The sequence below is a fragment of the Lotus japonicus genome, chromosome 3 (genome assembly GCF_012489685.1).
Source record: "Lotus japonicus ecotype B-129 chromosome 3, LjGifu_v1.2".
Lineage (NCBI taxonomy): Eukaryota > Viridiplantae > Streptophyta > Magnoliopsida > Fabales > Fabaceae > Lotus > Lotus japonicus.
Genome location: NC_080043.1, coordinates 48,188,327 through 48,215,943, shown reverse-complemented (window position 1 = coordinate 48,215,943; position 27,617 = coordinate 48,188,327). Strand labels below are relative to the sequence as shown.

The window sequence follows — 27,617 nt, the reverse complement described above, 5'->3', positions numbered from 1 at the left end:
TTTACGCTCTAATCTATCGACTTGGCTTAGTGCTAGTAGGATTTGTCGTCATAAACGTCGTTGTGGACGTCCCCATCCAATTTGTTTTTCAAAAATCCAATTTTGAAATTCTGAGCTAAAAATAATGACCAAACTGCCCCTATATCAGTTTTCGATCCGAAAATTTTTCCGAGCTTAGAACCGTCTTAGTTACGGCTTATGTTAACCTAGGAACCAAGTTTGATCGAAGAAAAATCGACCCTCCCAATTAAGGAAAGTGGCCGAGAGCTATACCAAGGGGGGAGGAAATCCGACTTTTTCGAAAACTTGTCTTAACGCGTTAGATTGTCGTACCACAGAGTTTGTAATGTACCGTGTAACCCTAGGACTTATTGCTTGCTGAGTTTCTGACTCAATGTGTTGATTTCTGTGATTTTGGCTTAAGGTTCTTTTGAGGAGTTTCCTGGAGATCAAGGCGAGGAACGTGAAGGAGGTTGTGAGGAAAACGCTGGAGGAGTTACAAGTGAGGGCTACTCTCTGAATTACTAGATAATGCTTTAGGTGTCGATGAAATTCGACTTGATTTATGTGTTATGCACCTAATTGCTAAATGTCTGAAATGATTTCTGAGGCTTCGGCCGAACTTGTTGAGTATTTGATGCCATGATATTGTGTGCTAAATGATTCACATGCTATGTGCTACATGGTTAACTTAGGATGTGTTGGAATATGCTGTTTATGCTTTTGACTGAGCTGTTTTATTTATGCTATTCCACTTATACATGAGATTCTGAGGAGTGAGGATTACGGGCAGGTCATGCCAAATTTTTATGAGATTTTGAGAGAGTTTTAAAGGACGAACGAAGTTCGGACCTTGTTATGTTTTAATGGATCGAGACCTTCTCAGGGAATTATTTGAGATTATGGGATCTCTAAAAACTCTTAGGAAGTATTATAAGATTAAAATGAAAACTATTTTATCACGGAAAACTCATAAGACATTAATCAATTTCTAAATCCTTTGAACAATAATGATACCCTTAGATAAGAGCTTAGAGCCTGAATATTAGTTTGGGAAATATGAGAAGTGTCGTCGAGTCCAAGTCTTGAGGAAACTTACAAGTTTCCGAGTATGCTTATACTTTTTCGCTCGATGAGCAGTTTAATGTTTGGCTATCTAAAGTTTAGCCGGGAACTATAAGTTTCCAAGTACTCGGTACCTTTTCGCTCGATGAGCAGTTTGTTGATTGGCTATCTAAAGTTTAGCCGGGAACCATGAGTTCCAAAGTACATTCTTCTTCTTTTGATTAATTCATTTTGTCGCAGAATCGACGTTTGCCTTAGGGTAGGCTTTTTAGAGACAATAAGTTAGCTAGAACACGTGACGACGTGTCGAGTGAGGTCGGAGACGTTGTTTGGCTAATCACTTGCATTCATGCACTCATTTTGAGGTTAATACACGGCGGATTACCGGACCTCGGTGGATTCCAAAATGGTCATAAGACCCGGATTTCCATATTTAGGACACTACGGTGGTCCTTAGTAGCAGACGGAATGGCAGACCTACGGGTTCACTGCTGATCTGACTACTTTTGTGTGGTGTAAGAGGCGCCCGAGCGGAATGGTCCCACTTTGGCCGGTGTTAGGGCTGACTCGATGGTGTCCATCCTTCTTCCGGAATGCATTTTGTTACCCAGCATTGCATTTCATGCAACATACATGCTGACTTAGTTGCTGAGTGTGATTGGTACCTGTTTATCCTACTTGAGGCATGCTAATTCTTATTATTATCTTTATATTCATTGTGATATATGCAACCCTAGGATGTTATCCCTAAACTCTAAGCCTGAGAGGCTAATAATTATTATCCCATATATATATATCTGGCTTTAATATTTATATAATTCTTTGGAGTTGACCCTCGCGTCTTCTATGTGTGTTTGGGCGGACTACGCCTTTGTCAGATGTCCATGGCGGACCGGTTCACGATGGTTCACCCTTCAGGGGAAACTAGGTTGAAGAAGCTTGATCAGGAGGACTACGGTTCAGGGGTGGTCGACCCCGCTTGCCACCGAGCGACTTACTCGAGATGGGATTAGTGTAGGAGTAGAGTCTTAGCTCTGACCGTCATTGTTTCTTTGGGGACAGGGTAGTTTCCCGCCTATAGCTTTTTGTGTGGTTCCTCTACGGGGATCACAGAGAGTTGGTTGGGCTAAGAGGTCTTGCTCTAGGCCATCTGGGCTAACTCATTCTCATTTTGAGGGATAGTGTTGCGGACACTTGACTTTTCTTTTGGTTTGTACTTTTGCCTACGGGCGTTACTCTTTTTCTGTCACCCGTCACTGGAGGTTACTCGTGACGTGGTAGTGTTTAGCGAGGCATGTATATATAGTTGTATAGTAGTTCCTTTTATCTTTTGTTGGGGAGTTTTATTGCTTTCTGTCTTTAGTTATATTGTCGAAAAAAATAATTCACGTTTTTTCCGCTTAAAGTATTTTCTTTTGGTTACTAAAGTGACGCCACCGAAATCGGGGTGTTACATTGTGGTATCAGAGCTTGTCGAGTCTTTCGGGAGTCTTTGGGGAATAGGTCTTCTGTGCTAGGTTGTGTGACTCTGCAAAGAGTAAAAATTGATTGTCTGCCAAGCGATTTCTCGCTTAGAATTGATTGAAGTTATTGCTTGATCATATTGTATAGTTGTGCCAGAGACTATCTTGTGATGGGTACTAACTGTTTGTTTGACTAAGCATAGGATGGTAAGCCCTGACAGGATGGCAAAGGCAATAGCTACCATGATTGAGGCAATGATGAATCAGGCTGCTGAGGACGCTTACAGACGCGCTGAGGAGGCTGCACGTGAACGACCTCAACCGCTAATCGAGGCGTCCAAGTACCAGCATAGTGGATTGGATCGAGCTGGAGCTGGAGGACCAGTGAGATCAGGTTCTCAGGAGCACCGACGGTGGAAGCCATACCAGCATCCTGAGGGAAGAGACCCTATTCCAGGATCACGCAAGTCGACGACCACAACTATTGGCCAGGAGGCTGTGTCATGTTTCCGTTGTGGAAAGCTTGGACACTACGCCTTTCAGTGCTCAGTGACTGGACCACAATGCTTCAAGTGCAAACAACGTGGACATTTGGCCGTGAACTGTAGGACGTTCCAAGCGGGACCGTCTGACAACAAGATGAAGGGTAAACTTCCTGCCATATCTAAAGGGGCGAGGAAGCAAGTAACGTGTTACAGGTGCAAGAAGGTGGGGCACCACTCTAACAAGTGTCCAGACGGGAGACCTCTATGTTTCAACTGCAATCGCCCGGGGCATCAAGCCAAGGATTGCAATGTAACCAGGGTTGAGCCATCTGTGCCTACGGTAAGAGGAAGACATCCTGCTGCACGGGGAGGAGTCTATGTCTCGTGCGGCGAGGGAGCTGACGGACTAGTCAGAGGAGAGCGCACAAACGATGGTAACCTTCTAACTATTCCTTCTCATTCTAGTATAATACGCTCCATTACTCTCGTAGCACATGCGACGCACCAATTTTACTTAAATTGTTTAAGCATTGACTTTATAGTTATTACGCCTAATAATACTTTATTTGACCATTGCTCGTGTTTAAACTATAGAAGTTACACGAGGTTCAGAATAACACGTTAAGCCTAGAAAGTAGTCTTGCACCGATGCGTTTAACAAGAAGCTAGAAGCTGAAGGATGAATCTCAGAGAGATTCCGTATGGATAGTATATGTATGGTGTCGAGAGTGTGTAGTTCCGTAGCGGCATCATTGAGGATTTAATATCAAGATCTCTGTGACTACTGGATGTTAGGAACTCATCGACTGTTCCAGTGGGTTTTTCTAAATCTTCACCTTCGATGTATTAGGCCTGATCAACTTAATATTGAGGGGGTGATATTCGGAATCAGAACTGGCAATGGACTTTGATAGATGGATTGGTAAGATTAATTTGATTGGATCGAGGATTAGTTGAGTTGGGAAGTAAAGTTCTTGTTAAGTAGTTGATCTCCTTTGGGGAGGAGTTATAGTTTAAGAAATGGATATTCATTTAAGAAGTATTGAAGAATTAAAGGACATTTGAGGTCCAAACGTGGTGAAAGTTTAGGTTTTAAGTCTATGAATTCTTGTCTTAAGTGCGTAGGACTCAAGGTTTGTTGGGTTTTGATCGAGAGACTAAGTATCGGATTGATGGGAGGACGATCTAGTTACGGAAATAAAGAGTTAGTATTAAGATAAATACTTGAGGTTGTTATAGGTGGACAAATTTCTTAGAGTCTAAGAGTGAATGGAACTTTGTTATGGATTCCGATATTGCATGCTGGGGTTAGCAAGTGAATTTCACTAAGTTAAGTGAGGATTTAAGGGTTAAGATTGACCTTGGGAGGTGAAAATCATGTTCGAATCAGAGATTTAGTGGTGTTGGCATTAATGATTGTAGTTAAACCTCCGAATGTTGAGGGATCGGATGATAAAATGACTAGTTAAGTTTCCTGAGGTACAGCTCTGGTTTGATCTTCTAGGGAATAAGTTCGGATTTGGGGGAAGTGTTAAGGATTTTAGGTAATTGTAAAGTGGGTTGTGAATAAGTGAAGGTTGGTTTTATGGTTCGAGTAAGGGAAGTCTCGAAAAAGGGGAGATGACAACGAAGGATTGTAAGATATTAAGATGATGATTAGCTTATAAGTTGCTGATGAATGGAGGTTAAAAGGGACTGGGTCTAGCGATGCACAAGGTATTAAGACTCACGTCGAGTTTTACTTTGAGTGATGACTAAGTAGAAGATTGATTTCATGGTGCGAATGAGGATAGTTACGAAGTTGGAATCGACGTTAATGGACTAGTAGATTCCAAGGGAATAGTTCGTCTATGAGTTATAGAGCGACCGAGTTAAGTTTTGAATCATGAGTGGAGATCACGAGGACAGGTTGAACATTCACTCTGGAATGCCAGAGGTGTACTGAGTTTAAGCAGAATTTTTGGACGAACAAAAGTAAAGGATCAAGTGGTTAAGGTTGTGCAATTGCACGTAGCGTCAACCAATGTTATTTCCAACATAGAACCGACACGAGTGGTCGAGCAGGACGACATAGAGCTTAAAGTACTTGTTTGACCAGAAGGAGTTGAACATGAGACAACGACGCTGGATGGAATTTCTCAAGGATTACGATTTTACCTTACAATACCATCCTGGAAAGGCTAATGTTGTTACTGATGCATTGAGCAGGAAGATGCATATCTCATCAATGATGGTTAAGGAGCTGCAACTGCTGGAACAATTTTGAGATTTGAGCTTAGATGTGAGAGCATCTGAGGGAGAACTGAAGTTTGGGACGATCAAGATCACCAATGGATTGATGGAAGAAATCCGAGACCAACAGTTACAAGATGAATTTTTACTCGGAAAATAAGAATTTAGTAATTCAGGGTAAGGACCCGGAATTCAAGGTAGGGAGTGACAATATCCTGCGATGCAAGGATAGAGTGTGCGTACCTAACAACCCTGACTTAAGGAGGTTGATTATGGACGAAGGTCACAAAAGCAAGTTGAGCATTCACCCTGGAAGGAAAAAGATGTATCAGGACTTGAAGGTGAATTTTTGGTGGCCAGGGATGAAGAGACAAGTGGCAGGATATGTAGCTGCATGTTTAATCTGTCAGAAGGCGAAGGTGGAACATCAGAAATCTTCAGGTATGCTACAGAGCTTGGATGTACCTCAATGGAAATGGGATAGCATATCGATCGATTTTGTCGTAGCGTTGCCAAGAACTCAAAAGGGATATGATTCGATTTGGGTAGTCGTGGATCGATTGACTAAGTCGGCTCATTTCATACCTGTGAGAACTACGTACAACATGGATAAGCTATCAGAGATTTATATAGCTGAGATTGTGCGACTTCATGGAGTGCCAACAAGTATCGTTTCCGATAGAGACCCGAAGTTTACTTCACATTTGTGGGGAGCTCTTCATAATGCTTTGGGAACGAGGCTGAGATTAAGTTCTGCTTATCATCCACAGACTGATGGGCAAACTGAGAGAATTATCCAATCATTGGAGGATTTGCTACGAGCTTGCGTGTTAGACAACAAGGGCAGTTGGGATACCCTATTGCCACTGATTGAGTTCACATATAACAACAGTTTTCATACGACCATAGGTATGGCACCGTATGAGGCTTTGTATGGCCGCAAGTGTAGAACACCTTTATGTTGGTATCAAGATGGAGAGAATTTGTTAGTAGGACCGGAACTTCTGCAACAGACAACTGAGAAGATTAAACAGATCAGAGAGAAGATGAAGGCTTCTCAGAGTAGACAGAAGAGCTATGCAGATCAAAGGCGCAGAACCCTGGAATTCGAAGAAGGAGATCATGTGTTTCTGCGAGTTACCCAGACTACAGGAGTTGGTCGAGCAATCAAGTCAAGAAAGCTGACGCCAAAGTTCATTGGACCTTATCAGATTACTCGTCGTGTAGGACCGGTAGTTTATCAGATCGCACTACCGCCTTTTCTATCAAACATTCACGATGTATTCCATGTGTCACAACTGCGGAAGTATATTTCTGATCCGACGCACGTCATCGAGCTGGATGACATTGAGTTGAAGGATAACTTGTCTTTCGAGACACCGCCAATCAGCATTGGTGACACAAGGATAAAGCAGTTGAGGGGAAAAGAGATCGAGTTAGTGAAGGTTATTTGGAACAAGGACACCGGCGATGCGACGTGGGAGCTGAAGGAAAAGATCAAGGAACAGTATCCAGAACTTTTTACTGACCCTTAAGTTTCGAGGTCGAAACTTTCTTTTTGGAGGGTAGTAATGTAAGGCCCAAGTTTTAACGCTTTGGATAAGTGAATAAAATAAAAGAGTTATTTGATTAAGATAAATTTGGGAAGGAAAGAGGTTCAGGAAAAGTCCAAGAATGTATCGAAAAACCGAAAGAGTTATAGCACGACTAACATACGCTTAATCCTAGGTCGAATGTATTAGTGAATAGTTAATTTACGCTTTAGGACTCGATGGAAACTAATTCCAAAAAATCCTCAGAGAAATGTTAGAACTTCTCTTTTCCGTCCTTAAACAACCATTTCGATGCGAAATCCTGGAAAGTACGAACGTCAAATTCCAATTCTCGGAAGTTTGCCGAAACGGAATCCCTGATAGTTCGAAAAACCTAAGATCGACAGACGATGAAGACTTTTTCTATCCGGAAACTCAAATGAAGATTCCACCCGCGTTCTCCTACTTCTCTCATCATTCCTAATCTTTCTTCAGAAGGAAGTTTTCTCATCCGACGATCACTGCAAAAAGTAGTTTTTCGGGATAAACCGACTTACACCGACTTATGCCGATTTTGGATCTTTTGGTTTAATTCCAAGAATCCTGTTTTGAGTTCTGGAATTCTGTCGCCAGAACCTATCTTAGAATGCGCAGAGGAACGCGCAGGAAAAATCGGAATCGCAAAAAAATCATTTTTCCGTTTTTTCCAAAACCTATAAATAGCTTGAAAAATTAGATTTTTTGCAAAAAAACCCATTTTCCCCACCCCCAAAACCGCGAGTTCCTAGAGAGAGAGAGAGATCCGGATCTTCGTCGTTTCTTGCCCGTTTGCTTCACCGATCGTCACTAATCGAAGACCTCGAGGTAGGTAATCTATACTCTCCTTCGAATCGTCGTTTCTGTCCATTTCTCCTGCGACTTTCTGAGTTCAAAATTTTGAGGTTTTTGAAAAACTGTTCAAATCAGCTGATTTCAGCGTCTAAACTTCTTCCCTGCATGCTCCTGAGCGTGTTCTGCGGATTAGATTTTGTCAAATGTCGACGAAATGCCGCCGGGATCAATTTCTACCCTAAATACCCATTTTTCGGCAAAGTCGCAACCTTTACGCTCTAATCTATCGACTTGGCTTAGTGCTAGTAGGATTTGTCGTCATAAACGTCGTTGTGGACGTCCCCATCCAATTTGTTTTTCAAAAATCCAATTTTGAAATTCTGAGCTAAAAATAATGACCAAACTGCCCCTATATCAGTTTTCGATCCGAAAATTTTTCCGAGCTTAGAACCGTCTTAGTTACGGCTTATGTTAACCTAGGAACCAAGTTTGATCGAAGAAAAATCGACCCTCCCAATTAAGGAAAGTGGCCGAGAGCTATACCAAGGGGGGAGGAAATCCGACTTTTTCGAAAACTTGTCTTAACGCGTTAGATTGTCGTACCACAGAGTTTGTAATGTACCGTGTAACCCTAGGACTTATTGCTTGCTGAGTTTCTGACTCAATGTGTTGATTTCTGTGATTTTGGCTTAAGGTTCTTTTGAGGAGTTTCCTGGAGATCAAGGCGAGGAACGTGAAGGAGGTTGTGAGGAAAACGCTGGAGGAGTTACAAGTGAGGGCTACTCTCTGAATTACTAGATAATGCTTTAGGTGTCGATGAAATTCGACTTGATTTATGTGTTATGCACCTAATTGCTAAATGTCTGAAATGATTTCTGAGGCTTCGGCCGAACTTGTTGAGTATTTGATGCCATGATATTGTGTGCTAAATGATTCACATGCTATGTGCTACATGGTTAACTTAGGATGTGTTGGAATATGCTGTTTATGCTTTTGACTGAGCTGTTTTATTTATGCTATTCCACTTATACATGAGATTCTGAGGAGTGAGGATTACGGGCAGGTCATGCCAAATTTTTATGAGATTTTGAGAGAGTTTTAAAGGACGAACGAAGTTCGGACCTTGTTATGTTTTAATGGATCGAGACCTTCTCAGGGAATTATTTGAGATTATGGGATCTCTAAAAACTCTTAGGAAGTATTATAAGATTAAAATGAAAACTATTTTATCACGGAAAACTCATAAGACATTAATCAATTTCTAAATCCTTTGAACAATAATGATACCCTTAGATAAGAGCTTAGAGCCTGAATATTAGTTTGGGAAATATGAGAAGTGTCGTCGAGTCCAAGTCTTGAGGAAACTTACAAGTTTCCGAGTATGCTTATACTTTTTCGCTCGATGAGCAGTTTAATGTTTGGCTATCTAAAGTTTAGCCGGGAACTATAAGTTTCCAAGTACTCGGTACCTTTTCGCTCGATGAGCAGTTTGTTGATTGGCTATCTAAAGTTTAGCCGGGAACCATGAGTTCCAAAGTACATTCTTCTTCTTTTGATTAATTCATTTTGTCGCAGAATCGACGTTTGCCTTAGGGTAGGCTTTTTAGAGACAATAAGTTAGCTAGAACACGTGACGACGTGTCGAGTGAGGTCGGAGACGTTGTTTGGCTAATCACTTGCATTCATGCACTCATTTTGAGGTTAATACACGGCGGATTACCGGACCTCGGTGGATTCCAAAATGGTCATAAGACCCGGATTTCCATATTTAGGACACTACGGTGGTCCTTAGTAGCAGACGGAATGGCAGACCTACGGGTTCACTGCTGATCTGACTACTTTTGTGTGGTGTAAGAGGCGCCCGAGCGGAATGGTCCCACTTTGGCCGGTGTTAGGGCTGACTCGATGGTGTCCATCCTTCTTCCGGAATGCATTTTGTTACCCAGCATTGCATTTCATGCAACATACATGCTGACTTAGTTGCTGAGTGTGATTGGTACCTGTTTATCCTACTTGAGGCATGCTAATTCTTATTATTATCTTTATATTCATTGTGATATATGCAACCCTAGGATGTTATCCCTAAACTCTAAGCCTGAGAGGCTAATAATTATTATCCCATATATATATATCTGGCTTTAATATTTATATAATTCTTTGGAGTTGACCCTCGCGTCTTCTATGTGTGTTTGGGCGGACTACGCCTTTGTCAGATGTCCATGGCGGACCGGTTCACGATGGTTCACCCTTCAGGGGAAACTAGGTTGAAGAAGCTTGATCAGGAGGACTACGGTTCAGGGGTGGTCGACCCCGCTTGCCACCGAGCGACTTACTCGAGATGGGATTAGTGTAGGAGTAGAGTCTTAGCTCTGACCGTCATTGTTTCTTTGGGGACAGGGTAGTTTCCCGCCTATAGCTTTTTGTGTGGTTCCTCTACGGGGATCACAGAGAGTTGGTTGGGCTAAGAGGTCTTGCTCTAGGCCATCTGGGCTAACTCATTCTCATTTTGAGGGATAGTGTTGCGGACACTTGACTTTTCTTTTGGTTTGTACTTTTGCCTACGGGCGTTACTCTTTTTCTGTCACCCGTCACTGGAGGTTACTCGTGACGTGGTAGTGTTTAGCGAGGCATGTATATATAGTTGTATAGTAGTTCCTTTTATCTTTTGTTGGGGAGTTTTATTGCTTTCTGTCTTTAGTTATATTGTCGAAAAAAATAATTCACGTTTTTTCCGCTTAAAGTATTTTCTTTTGGTTACTAAAGTGACGCCACCGAAATCGGGGTGTTACACACGAAGTCAGATTACGACTTTTCGACAGTAAAGTTTCGAAATGTGCACCAAAAAGGGTTTTGAAACAGTTTTTCAGATCTTGGACAACTCGATCCATATCGGCCAATACCGACGAAGGTTCTAGGCTCTTGGGCACGTAGAGAACATACCCCAACAGAGAAATCAGGAAAAACGGACAGTTTTACAAAAAGCTCGAAACTTTGAGCACAGAAACGACTACAGAAAAGCAGTAGAAACGATGATCAGAGGTAAGAATCAAGCTAGTTACCTCGATACCTTGAAGTAGGAACGAACTGCGCGAAGATCGGTCAAGTTTCGGCGAAAAATTCTTCTCCCTCTCCTCTCCTTGAACTCGCGGCCCCAAATGGAAGAAATGAGAAGATATTTTGATTTTTCAACTATTTATAGGAAGGTGAAATCGCGAGAAAAATGAAAATTTCGCGATTCCGATTTTTGCAGCACGTTCACCGATGAATTCTAAGAGAGATTCTGGCGACAGATTTCCAGAACTCAGAACAAATGTCTAACATTTGGGAAAAACGATATCTAAAATCCCAAAAGCGGTGTAAGTTAATCTGTCCCGAAAAACTACTTTTTGCTGTGAATGTTGGACGACAAAACTTTGTTCTGGAGAAAGATTAGAAACGTCGAAACAAATCTGGCAACGTGGACGGAAACTTCGTTAGAAGTCCCGAATAGAAAAAGTCTTCATCCAGTGATTGAATCTAGGGTTTCGAAGCAAAGAAATTAGCGTCGTCGGACTTCCGAAAAGTGAATACTATCGTGCGTACAGTCCGGGGTTTCGAAATGAAACACTGGTCGAAGGAAAAATAAAGAGAACCTTTAAATTTCCCAAGGATTTGAAATCTCACTTAATACGTTGCTTTAAAAGCGAAATTAGTCTATTCTGGACACTCTCGCCATAAGGCAGGTGTGCAGACGACTCGCAATAATTCCTAAAAGGACTACGCAACATTCCTCAAGCAATTCCTGAACTTTCTTCTTCATTAATCTTTCTCAAACATCAAACTCTTGTCACGCTTACACTGATTCTACGCGTGAGTCGGAAATTAACTTGCTCTGTAAATCCAGGTCTTACACCCCCCACACACACTCTAAATAGGTAGCGGTTACCTATTGAAAGGGCTTTTAATTCATTTCTCAATATTACAAATAAAATTCAGCTATATTCTCTCTTCTTCCTTCTCTCTTTAGGGAAATCATCCCATACTCTAGGTACTACCCTACCTGAAAGTGTTCTATACCGGAACAACACCAAGCTGGCCAACACTCTGGGATCCGCTCTACCATACCAAGAGGTACCATCTGATCTTTCTAATCAAGACTTTGTCAATTCTCTGTTTAATGAAACCTATGAACAACAAGCTCGTGAAACACCATCACACCACAATCCTCTTTCCCCAACACCAAACACTACTGAACCATCAAGACTAAACTCTCCAAACACAAACATGACTGAACCACAGGTTGTGGAACCCATTTTTCACAACTCTCCTCAGTTCACCCCCATTCATTCCATTGATTCCTCTCATGAGGAAAGAACCAATGATGACCTAATCAACAACAATGATAACATCGCTTGACCACGACCATCTCATGTAAGCACACTCCACATTCAACAAACGCCACTGGTTGTGCATACTGCACAAACCACTGAAAAGGAACCCCTTCCGACAACTCCAGAATCAAACTCTTCATAGTCAACAAGGTTTGGCACAATTCTTTCCCTTTCACAAGTGCAAAAGAGGCGTCTCCAGACGCTTGTGTCCTCTGCTATTAAATGCAGACGCACTGCCAAAGCCTCTAATGTTTCAAAGACTTTCAGAACCGTCGGACCAAGCCTCCTTGCTTAATCGACTGACTGCCTTAATTGTCCTGTTGGACAACTGGGTGTATGTGCTCATGCCTACTGACATACCTGAGTCGATACTATGTCCTAAGAAGTTCCAGATTATTAAGGGAAAATCACCACTTCATGAAGATGGTGAATATTTTGTTGAACTTCCGCCAGAGAATGAACCTGCTAATGAACAGTCCAAGACCCCCACTAAGAACGTTGCAGATGGTGAAGAAGAAGGATATTGAGAAGTCAATGATGATGCAATGAATCAAGAACAACCTCTGGCAAATCAATTTTTCAGTAGAGAGGACTTTGATAACCATAGAGATCAAATGAATCAACTCTTCTTGAACCTCTCCTCCAAGATTAAGTAATTGCTTAACTGTTTTGGCTAATGGTCAATTTCTATCTTTATCCTTATTTAAACAGTTTAAGCTTTTGATGTCTCTTTAAAAATTGCACTTATGTTGCTATACACCTTGTTGCACTGTTTAACATGTTCTTATATGCTATGCTGCAATGCTTTAAGTCTAATATTGCCTGTCCTAACATGATCGCAGTGGCTCTGATACCGCTTTTGGTAAACTTAATGCACACCTTTTAATAATGCCAAAGGGGGAGAACAGAGAAAAAGTATAGAGATAGAGAGATCGTTAAGTTTGTAGAACTTAAAGTTTTATTCAAATAGTTGTTTTACTTAGGGGGAGTAAAAATTAGAAATGGAAGCTAAGTAGAACTTAAATGTTTTTCTTTTTGCAAAACGATATTGAACTCAGGGGGAGTTTATATCTTCTTTAGAAAACCGTCTTTAACTACCCCTATCCTTTTTAATGAAAATTGTCATTATCAAAAAGGGGGAGATTGTTAAGTTCAAACGCATCATTGCGTTTTTAAAATCTTATTTTGATCATAACAATTTTTATAGAAGCACTTTTATTCTCAACTAAGCTTCTTAAATTATTTGAATTTCAGGAGAAATTCAATTTGCACGAAAATGCTTCAACGTTCAATAATCACAAAAAGAAAAAGCGTCAGATCTCACAAGGCTGTTTGGCAAGCAAAATCATTCAAGTCAAGGCATATTCACTCTGACCGTCCTATACCAACTCATCAGTCATAAATTTGAAGACAAATATTGAACGCTAAGGGCAAAGTCAGATTGCAACCAATTGACTTTCATTCAAATCAGATCACGTGAAGACTATGTTGCTTTTGCTAAAGGCACGCTGACCAACAAGGGAAAATGACAAGTTGTCAACATCAAATTTCACAATTGTCTCATGACTGAAAAATAGCCCAAGTCTATTGCCACCTACTAGCTAACAAAAATCATCTTTTCGTCTAAAGGATAGACTTGTTTATGAGCATGCATTCAATTAAGCTACCAACCGAAGCCATTTGAATCAATGAAAGGATCTCATCTCTGAACGACTAGAACAATGGTTTGATCATGACTCACAACGGCTACAACACTAGCAAGCGAGTATTTAAGGCACTCATGAAGAATAAAGACGAAGAGAAATAACGCTGCAAGCACAAGAAGTTTAAAACATTCATTTCAACATTCTTCAAAGCATTCAAAGCTCAAAGCAGAAAATCCCTAAGTGTAAAATCCAAGCCATTACTTTTGCAAAGTGAAAGAGAGAACCTCGTACCTTAAAAGAGTCAAATCTCTTTATTCTTTTCTCTCTTAGATCCAGAACTCTCAAGTGAACCAATATAATTTCACTATAATTTCAATGTTGCCACCTTGTTATCTTTCACATCAGGTATTTCATCCACCGTTGTGAAAACCCTGATGTGAAATGTTTATTTTCTAGTAGTGAAAGTCAAATCTAAACCCAACCACTTAGAATTCCTGTGCTATAAATTCTCTACCTATACTCTTGTACGAAGAGAAACCTTGTAGAGGGAAATAATCTTGAATAGATTATGAGAGAAGTCCTGAACAATACTTGTAGGAGGAGTCTTGTAGAATACTTGGAGAAGTCTGTGATAATACTTGTTGGAAAAGTCCTTGAGAATACTTGTATCGGAGAAGTCCTTGAAACTTGCTAGTGAAAATCTTGGTGGTGGCCAAGTACTAGACGTAGCCGAATCGTTTAGGGTGAACTAGTATAAATTTGTGTGTGCTGATTGTCTGCTTCACCTTGCTTATATTTCCACTGCACTAAACGGTTTACGAAAAATTTTACTAAACGTTTTCAAGAACTAATATTCTTTTCGAAAACCTAAGTTTTAAAAAGAAATTTTCAAGTAAACAATTCAAACCCCCTTTCTTGTGTTATTTACTTGCATCTCATACTTTACTAGCTAATGCTTTAGGTGTCAAGAATTCGACTTATATTGTTGATTGTGTTTGTTTGAGGCGTATGTCATTATTGATAGCTAAGGCTTGCCTTTATTGACTGTTGAGGCTTCGGTTGTTTGTTGTGGTATCTTTCTTACTGCTTTCTAGTTTTACGACATGGTTATGTTTTACCGCACATATAAATTTTCTTAGTGCTTTCTACCCTTAGGACAGGGTTATGTTCTATACCACTGAATTAGTGTTTCATCACTCAATCGAGCTTGATGTATTTGTGCATATTATTACTATGGTATTTGTCTTACTTCTATCTAGTTTTAGGACAGGGTTATGTTTTACCGCACATAAATTGTCTTACTGCTTTCTAGCCTTAGGATAGGTTACGTTCTACAACACTGGATTATTGTTTCATCACTTAATCGAACTTGATGTATTTGTGCTTATTCTTATTCTGTTGGACTATGCTGACTAAACTTATACATGTTTATGTGATTCCGGAGTGTGGAGAAACGTGAAGTTACGCCTTGCTTATGGCGGGGTTCTGAGAGAATGTTAGGTAGGTCTGACCAGAGGTATGAGCCATTGCCATGTATAGGATCAAGACCTTCCCGGGTAATTACTTGGGTTTGATGGAATCTTTTGACTTATAGAGTTTTCCAAAGCAAAAGGAAATAAGACTTGATCTTGTAAATGAAATTCATAATATATTAACCAAAGATAGAACACTTTCAAATGGTAATAATAATCTCTTGGAAAGACATATGATCTTAAAATGGGTTTGGAAAATGGGAAAGGTCCATCTTAGTGTGAGGAACACTTGAGTGCGAGTAGCATCTTCTTTTCTCATTGAGCAGCCCTTCGGCCATCGAGGCGGTGAGCCGGGGTAACTTGAAAGGTCACTGAGTGCGAGCAACATTCTCTTTGCTCATTGAGCAGTTTGGTTGGCCATCGAGAGGGTGAGCCAGAGTGAGTAAAAAAAGTACCAAGTGCAATTAGCACTTCTTTCTTGTCAAGGTTTTGGGTCGAGAGATCAACGTTTACCTTAGGATGTTGTAGAGACAATGTACTCTAGCTAGACATGCGTACCTTGGTAAGGACGATTCGTGGTTTGGCTAACCATATTGCATTCATGCATATATTTCCTGGGGAGCGTGCAGCTTTCCGAAGGACGATCTCATATCGAACTTAATCGGAGCGAGATGCTTCAGAGTAGCGAGTTGCTTCATAAGAGTGAGATGCTTTAGCAGAGCGATAATCTTGGCTTGTCCCATCCATCGAGATGGTGACATTCATTCAGATCATCTTCTTAGCATGACTTTGCATTGGAACACCCATGCACCTTATCATAATTGATGTTGTGATTGATGACGTATTTGTTAATTTTTATATGTTCACATGCTATGTATATACACTAGGATAGGCCATGCAGAACCTATAAATTTATATATCCCCTTATCTTTCACATGTTATTTGTATTATACCATATACCGTGAGTTGACTCTCGCACTTGCTTTGTTTGTCTGTTTGTGTTTGGGCGGTTGGCAAACTACCCGATGGTCGACACTTGGTTCGTGATGATTCTCCATTCGAGGAGGATCCGAAGCGGAACAATAACTACTGAGGCTTCTGACGAGGACCCGAATTCCATGAGTGAAGAGGATGAGGGTCGATGCGATTGGATTAGGGAATGCGTGGCTAGAGCCTACTGTTATTAGGCGTTTGATGTTTGACCGGTAATGTCTGTATTTTGGGGCAGGGTACGTCCCCGACACATTAATTTTTGGTGTGCTTCTCGGTAGTTGGGAATCACATGGAGCATTCGGATGTAGAGGTCTAGAGGAGGCCATTTTTGGCTGACTATTTCCTTCTGTCACTTGTAATATATTTGGAACTAATGATATTTTCTGAAAACTTGTAGACCATTGCCCTCGGGCTTATATTTCAGGTACTTGGGGTTGTAAATATAATGTCAAGTTATGCATTGCAAAGGTTGAAAAGTTTACCTTGAAAAGGAAAAGAAAACGAAAAAAATTACTTGCATATTCCGCATTTAGTTTAGAACAGGATACTATTGTGACCCCCGAAAGTCAGGGTGTTACATCCCTCGCTGGAAAAATTATTGAAAAAACTCATCTTCTTTGTAAATCGTTTGGAGCAGGTCCTCGTCGGAGCCCGTAGCTCCGACGAGTGATGATTTGGGTCGCTGACTGTATTAAGTAAGCTGACATAGATTTTTTTAAAGACAAATTAAAAATTAAATAACCCTATTAACAAAAACAAATCTTCATCTCTTTCATAATATCATTCATTAATCTTCATCAATATTGGCCAGAAATCATCAATCTTCATCAATCTTCAAACTTAAAAATCATCACCATAAACCACAAAAATCCCATTTCCGAAACCCCATAAGCAACCCAGAACCCCACCAACGATTTTCTCCCCCTTCAACCTCATCCAACATAGAAACCCAAAAACTCAATTCCCACTTCGTTCTTCAACTTCTTCCTCATCTTCCTCCTTATTCCCTCCCTCACCCAATCCCAAAGAAACCCAACAAAAAATCCCAAATCTGAGAAAGTTACCAACTTTTCTCTCCCATTTTTCATCCAAGGTCCAGCAAGATCAGGAACAAGGAAAACAAGGTAATGTTTTTCTTCAAAATCTAGTTGTACACATAAAATGATTAATTAAAATCTATGGTGAAATCAAAGCTAGAATCTTCAAAATCGCTTCCCAAAATAATCACTTTTTTTCCAAAAACAAACTGGAGGGGGCTAGATTGAGAATAAACCCAACAACAACTTTAACAAAAGCGTCCATGGCAAAAGCTTGTTTAAAAATCACTTTTCCAACTCAAAGCTTGTGATTTTTCAAAATTTCTTTCATAAAGGTCATTATTGGTATTCCTAACCCTCCCCCAAATGGAGAAAAGTCTAAAATACTCCTTTAAAATATAAACTTTCCCCTACCCTTTTTCCCCATACCTCCTCTCATCTTTCTTCATCTTTCCCCAACATCTCCCTTATCCTTATTCTCTTTCACAAAACCCACCCTCCTCCTCATCCTCAATTTCCACCTGTCATCGCCGCCCTCTGCCCCTTTCTCCGTCGTTGACGTCGCCACCGTCGTCAGCTTCACTAGTCGCGCCGCACATGGTCTCTGTCTAAGGTACATCGCTCGATTCAGCTCGTTTCTGCATTCGTTCACACTTTAAAGTGTGCGTAGAATACACACTTTAAAGTGCATGTCGTTTCAATTATTTTTTGCCTTGGATGTAATTGAAAGTGCGTCACACTTTCAACTGCGTTGTTCACACAGTTTCAAGTATGTAGTTCACGCACTTGCGAGTGCGAAACATGTCAGACTGTAGGAAATATTCGAAAAAATATTCAGCATCCCCTGAAGAGTTTGATGCTAATATTTTTAACCTGAGTAATATTTGTGGGAAGGATTATGAGTTTATGCAGTACATCAGAACTTAGTGGATGCCTGAGAAACACAAATTCGTGAGGTTTCACATTGATGAACACATGCACATGGGGAACACAACAACTAACATGTACTTTTCTATCATTTATTCTTGAAGTTCTTCCATGAGATATTACCCATAATTTCATTTACTTACACATATGCATTCAACTAGGGTGGAAGGTGCACATTCAACGTTGAAAAGATGTCTGAAAGATAGAACATAGATTCAATGAGAAGTTTTATGACAACTTGTCGGGCCTTATGTCAAGGAAAGCACTCCAGTTGATTGTCCAGGAGAAAGTGCATGTCGGTCAATGCAACTATTCTATTAGGAGAACACAAGGCCTGCCTTATGCATGTGAGATTGCTGCGTGCGAGTCCATAGCCCTGCTATCTGTGGATATACATTGGAGGAGGCTTACAACAACAACTACACCGGATGAATCGGAACCGACGTTGGGTTTTAGCATTGTCATTGAGTTTGGGGTGATGCCCCCCTCCTGATAAACTTCCAACAAAGGGGCGGAATAAAAATGAATCCAAAGGGTCAACTAAACACAATCTTTCGAATTGGGAGCATGTTGATGCGCTTGTGGAGTCACTCCAAGCTAGCGACTCAACCCTTCAATCTTCTGAAATGGTAAAGGGCAAGGTCTCTACAGCAGGTCGGGAAAAGAGGAAGAGACTAACTCGTACCACCACAGGATTCGCAACCAAGAAGAAGGGCAAGACGATTCTCTCTCAACCTATTGCGGAAGTGCCCAGATTCTTGTCAGCCCCTTTGCTTCATGAAGAGCCCAAAATCATGAGAGAATATGTGCTTAACATTGTGGATGTTGATTATGATAGGAATTGTGGATATAGAAACATTGTTGCTTTGTAGGGGGATGGGCAAGAAGGTTGGCCTAAGGTGCGATAAGCAATGATAAATGAGCTCACCACTTGCAATTATACATATCTGAGACTATATGTTAAAAAAAAATTGTACCAACATGTCCTACAAGCCCTGAATGTTGCTCTAAAGGAGTTTGCGATGTTTCTACGATGTTTCAGGTTGTGTTCGTCACACTTGCGCATAAGAAATGCTATACATTTTTTCCTCTTATTAGTCCAGTTCCGCATGAGATGATCCACAAAATTATATGTATACTACATGTCAACAACAATCATTGAGTTCAGTTATAACTTAAGCAATATACAATTAAATTGCATTCGTTAATTTGTGTGTTAATTATTTTGTTATTAACAAAGCCTGTTATCGTTTTGTAGGTGCACTTAAGGAATAACTTTGCAATGCCATCGCTTAATCCTCAATGGCATCGTCATTGTGCTCCGGAATCTCTAAATTGGGAGAAACCATACATAAACCGCATCAATAATACATTTCAATGAAGAGCGAAGAAATTATAGATCTAACCGATGATTGGGTTTAGGATTGTGTTGTATTATGCTAGTAAACAACAATAGCAGGGATGACAGTTTTGCCCAAACTCATGGGTACCCGCCCGAACCCGATCTGATTTGACGAACAAAATCCAAGTTGACTGGATTTGGGTTTGGGTTTGGGTTTTACCCGTCACTATAGAAGTTTATGGGTTTGGGTTTTGTATTAGTTAAATCAATGTTTGTACCCACCCGAACCCAAAGATACCCAAACCATAAAATTACAAAAAAAATAATCTCATACATATACATTTATAAACTTTGTTCTTAGTGTTTGATGATTAATTGTACTTTTGTATGTTTTAGGAAGTAAACTCTAAACTATTGGTATCTCACTTTGATGATAGATGAGGATGATGAATAGTTTGTTTGTTTTTTAGGAATTTTCATTTTTTTTTATGAAAGTAGGTTTTGGATCGGGTTCTGAGATGGGTTGTCATTTCACGTAAGTAATGGATTTGAGTTTCGAACCCGAAACCCAATGGGTTTGGGCATGAATATCATTTTATCGCCCATAAAGGTTTGAGTTTTAGGATTTGGGTGTGGATTTGGTAATTGTAGAACTCGTGTCCGATACTACCCGTTGTCATCCCTAAACAACAGTGACTTCTAATGTATTGTAATATGATATATTAATTTGCTTCCACTAATAACAATAATCCTTGATTTGCTTATGTTCATGCCTATGTTTCTGTTTCTGTTCTAACATTTGCTTATGTTTTTGGAACATTTGCTTCTCTTTCGATTTTTGATATTTTCGCACTTTAAGATGCGTAGTTGACACATTTCCAAGGTACGTAACTAACCCACACAAAACTGCGTGTTAACTCCCAAACACACTTGAAGGTGCGTTGTTAACGCACTTAAAGGTGTGTGTAGTTAACGCACTAGAATTAACGCACTAGAATGTGCGCTGTTTACGCACGTTGAAGGGTGAAAGAGTTTTTCTCCAAGGCTGTTTTCTGATTTTACCTTATAGTGGATGTGAGGGGGTATGAATAAAAATTACATAAATAAAACAAGAATACAAGTAGTTATTGTCAGCAGAGTGTGATAAGTGGGCCCGGTGAACTTAATAGAGTTTAAACATGTCATTCAGCTGCAGCATTTCCGCAAGAGCGACCCTCATAAAATATACCAACGCTCTCCGTGATGTCAAAAGACGCCGTTTGGGTTCTCTTCCTGGTCACCAGCTTCCAATGCCTTCTTCTCTCCGCCGAGACCCACCCGGCGATCCTTCTCCCAAATCATTATAATCGTAACACGCCGGTGACTTGCCCCGCGCCTAACCCCAACCTCTACTACCAGCCGGTCATCGGAATCGTCACCCACCCAGGCGACGGCGCTACCGGCCGCCTCAGCAACGCCACCGGCGCTTCCTACATCGCCGCCTCCTACGTTAAATTCGTGGAGGCCGCCGGCGCCCGAGTGGTTCCCCTCATCTATAACGAGCCAACGGAGAAGCTTTTCAAGGTATGAATCATCCATTATGCTCTATCAGTGTTGAAAATAAAACCATCAATTGAAAGAATTTGTAAGTATTTATGGGGAAGTAAAAAACTTTCATTTTAACTTACAGCATTTAACCAGTAGTTATTCAAAAAATAAGCGCAGTATTTAGTAAGATTTTATTGAAAAATGTAAAATTTATTCAATATATTCTTTTTATATAATTAAAAACATTTAGTGAAATATATTAAATAAAACATTAATTTTGGTACCACCCATTTACATTTTTATACAATGCTCATTTTGCATGTTTTCGCAAGTTGAGCACTGTAATTAATGTCATATTAAATGCTGCGCTATGGTATACAGTGCATATCAATAACTTGCAAAAATCGGAGAAAAAACCATTTGTGTATGTAAACATTATCCTTATTTTCCCGGAATATTTATGATTTCAATTCATTGCAGAAGCTCGAATTGGTAAATGGGGTCCTCTTCACTGGTGGTTGGGCAAAAAGTGGATTATATTTTGAAACTATTGGAAGAATATTTAAGGTATCTGGTTATTTATTTATTCCTTTAATTCTCATTTAGGAATACTCGCTGCTTGCACATTTCTGAGTGATTTGTATTAGGAGTAAGTAACCACTTGCATTTGATGGAAATTCTTTTTGCACCAGGGAAGAAAAACTGTGGCTTCTAGAATTGGAAATATGGATAGTGGCTGCTAGAAATTGTTTTACTTATACTTTTGTTAGTAGTATTTTTTCAAGATATTAAGGATGCTTCGTTGGCATATGTAACTTGTGCACTGTTTAGGATTTTAGGTATTAATTTGTATTTTACCATGCGGCGTGCAGAAAGCGTTAGAGAAGAATGATGCCGGAGATCATTTCCCAATATATGCGATCTGCTTAGGTTTCGAACTTATAACAATGATCGTCAGCAAGGTATGTTATAGTTTTCTATGGTTTTATCATTTGTGACTTCCTATCCAAAATGAGTTTGTTTAAATGACCCATGAGAAAGTATGAGTTCAATAATCCATCGTCCAATCACATTGAAGATAAGTGAGTTAGTTAGAATTTATATATTTTATTTATTAAATTATTTATAAAAATTCTATTGGTTCATTGAGTTGTGGGTTAGTAACCCACATGGGTCATTTAGACAATCCCATCTAAAATTCATTTGCCCGAAGAAGTTTGCAGATAATTCTTTTTAATCGCCGCTGGATAATTTTCTGGTTAATTTGTTTCAAGCCGAATACATTTTATGTATTATCATGTTGCCTTGTGCTGTGAGCATTGCTTGTTTATAATTCTTTTGGAACATTTGATAGTAAGAAATTTGCCACTAGGTCAACTTTGTAAATTTTTACTTTGCATCTTTGTTGGACATTTCATGAAACGTTGAGGAAAGTTGAAGACTTCTGACAACAATACCAGTTGTATTCTTGTTGTGCTTTTACAAGTTTGGCTGCTCCTTTGCTTGATAATAGGACAACAATATTCTTGAAGAGTTTTGTGCATCAAATCAGGCATCTACTCTTCAATTTGTAGAGAATGCAAATATCAAAGGAACTCTATTTCAAAGGTAAACAATCCATTCAAATATGTATTTTTCTGAAGTTGCCTTTGGTTCCCTTAATTGAAATTTTCAACTTTATTCCCTGGATGTTTTCTGTATATATATGTTGTTTAGTTTCCCCCATTTTCGCTGAAGAGTATCTCCTGTCCTCTAATTTGCTTATTCTGTTCTTCAGGATAAATAATTTTTTCCTTTGTATTTGAAAAAATGTTTTCTCTCCTTGTCTATCGTATACCATTTTTATCAAGGGCATGGGATTCATTTACCAAAGAGAATTTCTTTTATTGACACAGACCTAATACATGGTTGCATTATGATTCAATCCATATGAAATACTGTTATGCCTTGTACTTGGACATGAGCGTAACCTGTGATAATGGAGGTTGGTGTGCAATGATCAAAGGGCAAACATTTCTTGTGGGTAGGAATCTACTTGTTCTGTTCCCTTCTCAATTGGTTTGCTATTGTGTACCCTATAAAATTCTTCCAAATTTTAAGTTAGCTACTTTCTGTACAAGTATATGAACAGTCAAACACAAAAGCCATTATGATAAGGTCTGATACCTAGAGTCCGTTTAAATACAGATTTATTGGAGCTGCTTATGTACTAGAAAAAAAACACTAAATGAGCTCCAATAAGTGGTCATTGGCATCCAAACGGGTTCTTACTCACTTAGCAAGTAAGTACAGACCAAATACTGACCAAGTCCTTCTGCAGTTGTGAAGTCACACTGCTTCCTACCTATATAGCATCACCACATTTACCAGAATCCTCTTCTTTAACCAGAAAGGGAGCATGATCAGATGATGGTGACAAGGGAAATGGTTTTGATTTTGCACAAGGATGAAATAATAGAGTAAAAGATAATGTATGAGAGATAAGCATGAAAAGAGATAGACGACCAAGAGATCACTTTGAGAGAGAAGAGGGGGTGTGAGACACTAGAAGAGAACAATGGCATGATACAAGAATTTCTCTCTTTCCTGCAGGCTTCAGATTTCCTTCCGACGTTTTAAATTGGTGTCTATACAAAAATTTCTCTTCATCTACTGTGAAGTTTATCTTAAAATTTTTATCATTCAAAAGGGTTAAATTTATAGGTTTTTTAACTTTTCTGTCACAGAATTTTATAAGCAAGTTATAGTTATTACTGTAAAATAACGAGGCTTTTTACTTGTAGTATAGTCACTGTAAGTGTAGTCAGTATATAGCCTCTCCTAGTTAGCTTTTCTCATGTTCTGTTAAGTAGTTAGAATAGCTGGTAATATAAAGTTAGTTGTGAGTTAGTTGTGCTATCTGAGTTAGTCGTGCTACTATATAACAGCACCTTTGAAATCAGTTACCGCTAATCAAGAGTTCAGTTCATCTTTTCATTTCCTTTTCCTAAACTCTGATAGTTTTCATAACTACTCACATCTCTCTTTCCTGCAGATTTCCTCCAGACTTGTTAAAGAAGTTGAGTACCGATTGTCTTGTCATGCAAAATCATCGTGTGAGTATTTATAGGCAATTAAATGAGTCTTTTACTGAGTTTCACAATTTGGCTAGTAAAATGTAATTAATTGGAGAATTTAGCTTCCGGAGTATGAGCTTACCTTTAAATTTTCCCTGTTTTATACATTTACAAATTGTACATTTTTTCTTCCAAATCTATAATGGTACATCCCTTGGTGCACCTCTGAATACGAACCATTGAATCAATTGAAGATTGTGATGACCTGGAATATATGTGAGCGTGATCACAGGCAAGCTCAGTTATAGTACCATCACCTACCGTAAGCATCAAGTTCCATTATCTGATTATTTTAGAGAAGAAATTAAAGCAGGTCTATGCCAGCTATCTAAGATTTGAGGCTTCAGGAATGATTTCAATAACCATTATAGCTTGACATTACTAGTGTATCCCACTTAACAAACAAAAATGTGTGTTCTCGCTTCTGAAAGTTCCCCACCTCACAATTGCCTGCAGTATAGAAACTTTTGTAGCAGAACTGAAATTTTACTGAAAATGTTCATGGCATGTATTACATTCTTTAGTTATGTGGATTTTGTTTATGTGTTGAAAGTTGTAATTGTTGACTCTATCTTAGTTCTTAAACATTTAAAATACAGTTTAATGAAGTTTCTTTTATATACATTTTCAAAATTCAGGAATATGATTCTTATCTGATTTTGGTTCATGGCAGTATGGCATATCCCCAGGAAAGCTTCAGGGAAATCACAAGTTATCTAGTTTTTTCGAGATCTTGACAACTTGCGAGGATGAAGATGATATGGTATTCAATATTATAAAGTGATTCTTGATCGTAAATTTATTTTTTCACATATCCTGCCACGTGCTTTATCCATAATAAAAATCTAATAGCATTAGTAATTGGTTCAGGTTTATGTTTCAACAATGCGTTCACGTAACTATCCAGTGTCTGCCTTCCAATGGCATCCAGAGGTGATTAATAAATTTTATATGCATGATCCAATTCCTAGTTACTATTTTATTTCTTCTATATAACACCCTTAATTATAAATGATGCCATAGAAAAACGCCTTTGAATGGGCCTCATCGGAAATTCCACACACGGAGGATGCCATTCAGATAACTCAGTATGCTGCCAATTTTTTGGTCAGGTTAGGACTCAGGATTTGATGATATATTCGCCAATTACTTGCTACTCATGCATGGTAGATGGTTCTCCATCAGGCTATCTAAATAGTTAGTTGACAGGTTTCTCCAGAGTAATTGCATGTGGAATGAAAATAAAAGATAATGCAATTTATGTTTAGTGTTTACAATGAGGGGAAGTATTATTGACTAGGGGTATTAACCATCAAGAATAGTGATAGGGGAATTGAAAACAGAATTATGAGGAATGGAATTTTAGTATTATCTACACAATTTTGAGCTCGTCGGGAGGAAATGGAGTGCATCATGCTCATGCTTCATGGATTTGGCTCCAACTACATCCTAAGGTGATAGATTCAAATTGATGTGGAGAGGAAATACTCTGAAACTCAATGGAGAAGAGTATATGACTCTTTGTATTTTCTAAAACTATAATAGAAAAACCATGCCTAAACAAAGAGACAATTAAGCTATCCAAAGCTTGCTTTACTTTGTTTGTTTTGGACCTAGTAGTAGACTAGTAGCCACTCCACTAGCCTCCAAGCCAGCCTCCAAGCTATCCTCTGCTAAGTATGTATCCCCTTTAACAAATTCAGGAGATAGTCTCTCAGAATCAAACTCGATGAATATCTAAAACTGACTCCCGACTAACCCTATTGACAATTATCATAGGCCCTTCAAGTCGTTTAGTTTTTGGCATAAAGTATCCACTCTCTTCTTGTGCTTATCAAAAACAAAAATCCACTCTCTTCTTGTGGCCATGATTACCCTTTTACACTTTCCTCACCGAAATTGCTACTTAATTGTGGATCGAAATACTGTTCAGAAATTAGACATACTTGCTACCTATGAATGATTGAGCTCCATTTGCTGTTTCTTTTTAACGTATTTATGAATAGTTTAGTTTATACTTTTCTACTCACACGGACCTGGATCCAGTGAAGCTAGGAAATCCATAAACAGACCAGTTGCTCAAGAAGTACGTGACAATCTTATTTACAATTACAGTCCCACTTATTGCGGGAAGGCTGGGTAGGCCCAATTTGTCTTTTGACATTAATTTATTTGATTTTGCAGCATGTGAAGTTACTCATGTTGATGTTTATACTGCTTGCAGGAAAGGATATGATGAAGTTTATATATTTGCACCAGTCTAAATGCTGGAGAAATCAGCCAATAATAATAACATACATGCATGTATGTATGATGCTTATTATGATGTAACGTTGTGTGAGTAATAATCATTGTTGTTATTGCTATGCACAAAAATGAAAATAAGATACCATTGTTCCAAAAGCTATGCCCCTTTCGTATCTTGTACACATCCTTGCTTCTGCTTGAAAATAGCTGGTTGAGAAAGTATTTTACTATTTCCGTGGAAGATCACTTGTAGTATGTAACACTTTGGATTACTTTTCTATCCTCTACCTTGTCCTCGAGATCCGGCGCCTCTAACTGATTCCTAGCGCCGCCCTACTTGATGAGCCTCTTGCCAATTGGAACCATGTTATCCTCCTCGTTGTATGTCTTCAAACTTGCAAACAAGAAATTTTCCGCCGGTGACAGCAAGCTCACTAGATTTACAAACCAACAACCACGAGAAGGGGGACCGATATCACACCACGAGAAGGGGAACGACAAAGACCTAGCTCCTTTAGAAACCTGCTTCTGCAAACCAAAGTTATCTCCTCTCTGACTAGAGGTCAAGTTACCCAAGCCATGATTTTGTGAAGACAAAAATCTCACCAGGGAAACCTTGCCACCGTCCTTGAAAGATGAGCTCCACCTACCAAGAACTCGTTGAGTCGAATGAATGCTCCTCGGCATTAGCCCTAGCCAGGAATTGCACGAACCCAAAGAAAAATCTCTAACCAACCTTCTATTTCCGCTGGACGAACACCTTCCATGTCCTTCCAATTAGAGCGAACAAGGCTGTTATCTGAGGATAGCCCATCATTTCAGAAGTTTAGTCGACGAACAACGTAGAACTCTCCAAGGGAGGCACCCACTCCTACTCGGCACATCCTCTTCCTCCCCTCTGCATTATCTTCATCTGCATCTCCACCTTCTGTCACTTTTCTTCGACCGTTGTCCGCGTCATCTTTTTTGGAGCTGACAGCACAAGAGAGAAAGAGAATCAAGAAACCCCAGCAAAGGAAGAAATACATGTTCCTCTCATATGCAGAAGGATACACACCTAATTAACTTACAATAAATAATATAATATGGTCTAAAGCCAATGTGGTCCAAAATAATAATAATTAAAATTAATCATGATGTCTAATTAAGCTCCTATGTTACAGTTATCTCATGATAAATAAAAAAAGATTAACTTAGGTCTAAATATTTATTCCGCATCTTTGCTTAATTTCTTTAATGGCTTAAATATATTTTTGGTCTTTAGAAAATAGGGGTATTTTTGTATTAGTCTTACATTTTAACGTTGATTCGATTTCAACTTTCTAAAATAGG

The 27,617-nt window shown here is 39.3% G+C and overlaps 2 protein-coding genes across 3 annotated transcripts in view; both read left to right on the top strand.

The window, feature by feature from the left end:
- The window catches only part of LOC130744251 (uncharacterized), a 58,849-nt gene extending 46,344 nt beyond the window's left edge, over window positions 1–12,505 (top strand). Inside the window, exon 2 of the mRNA XM_057596444.1 lies at window positions 12,238–12,505. Coding sequence (XP_057452427.1) covers window positions 12,238–12,505 — 268 coding nt within the window. The remainder of the gene's footprint in view (window positions 1–12,237) is intronic.
- An 8,080-nt stretch (window positions 12,506–20,585) lies between these two features.
- Window positions 20,586–26,445, top strand: LOC130743161 (gamma-glutamyl hydrolase 2-like). 2 transcript variants are annotated; one of them, XM_057595291.1, is made up of 10 exons: window positions 20,586–20,958; window positions 21,403–21,489; window positions 21,795–21,884; window positions 22,436–22,530; window positions 23,957–24,017; window positions 24,712–24,801; window positions 24,909–24,971; window positions 25,062–25,150; window positions 26,085–26,177; window positions 26,263–26,445. In XM_057595291.1, the coding sequence occupies exons 1-10, from the start codon at window positions 20,638–20,640 to the stop codon at window positions 26,300–26,302; spliced, it is 1,029 nt and encodes a 342-aa protein (XP_057451274.1). In that variant the 5' UTR covers window positions 20,586–20,637; the 3' UTR covers window positions 26,303–26,445. The 2 variants fall into 2 exon arrangements, with proteins under 2 accessions (XP_057451274.1, XP_057451275.1); XM_057595292.1 differs by lacking the exon at window positions 26,085–26,177.
- Window positions 26,446–27,617: the final 1,172 nt, after the last annotated feature.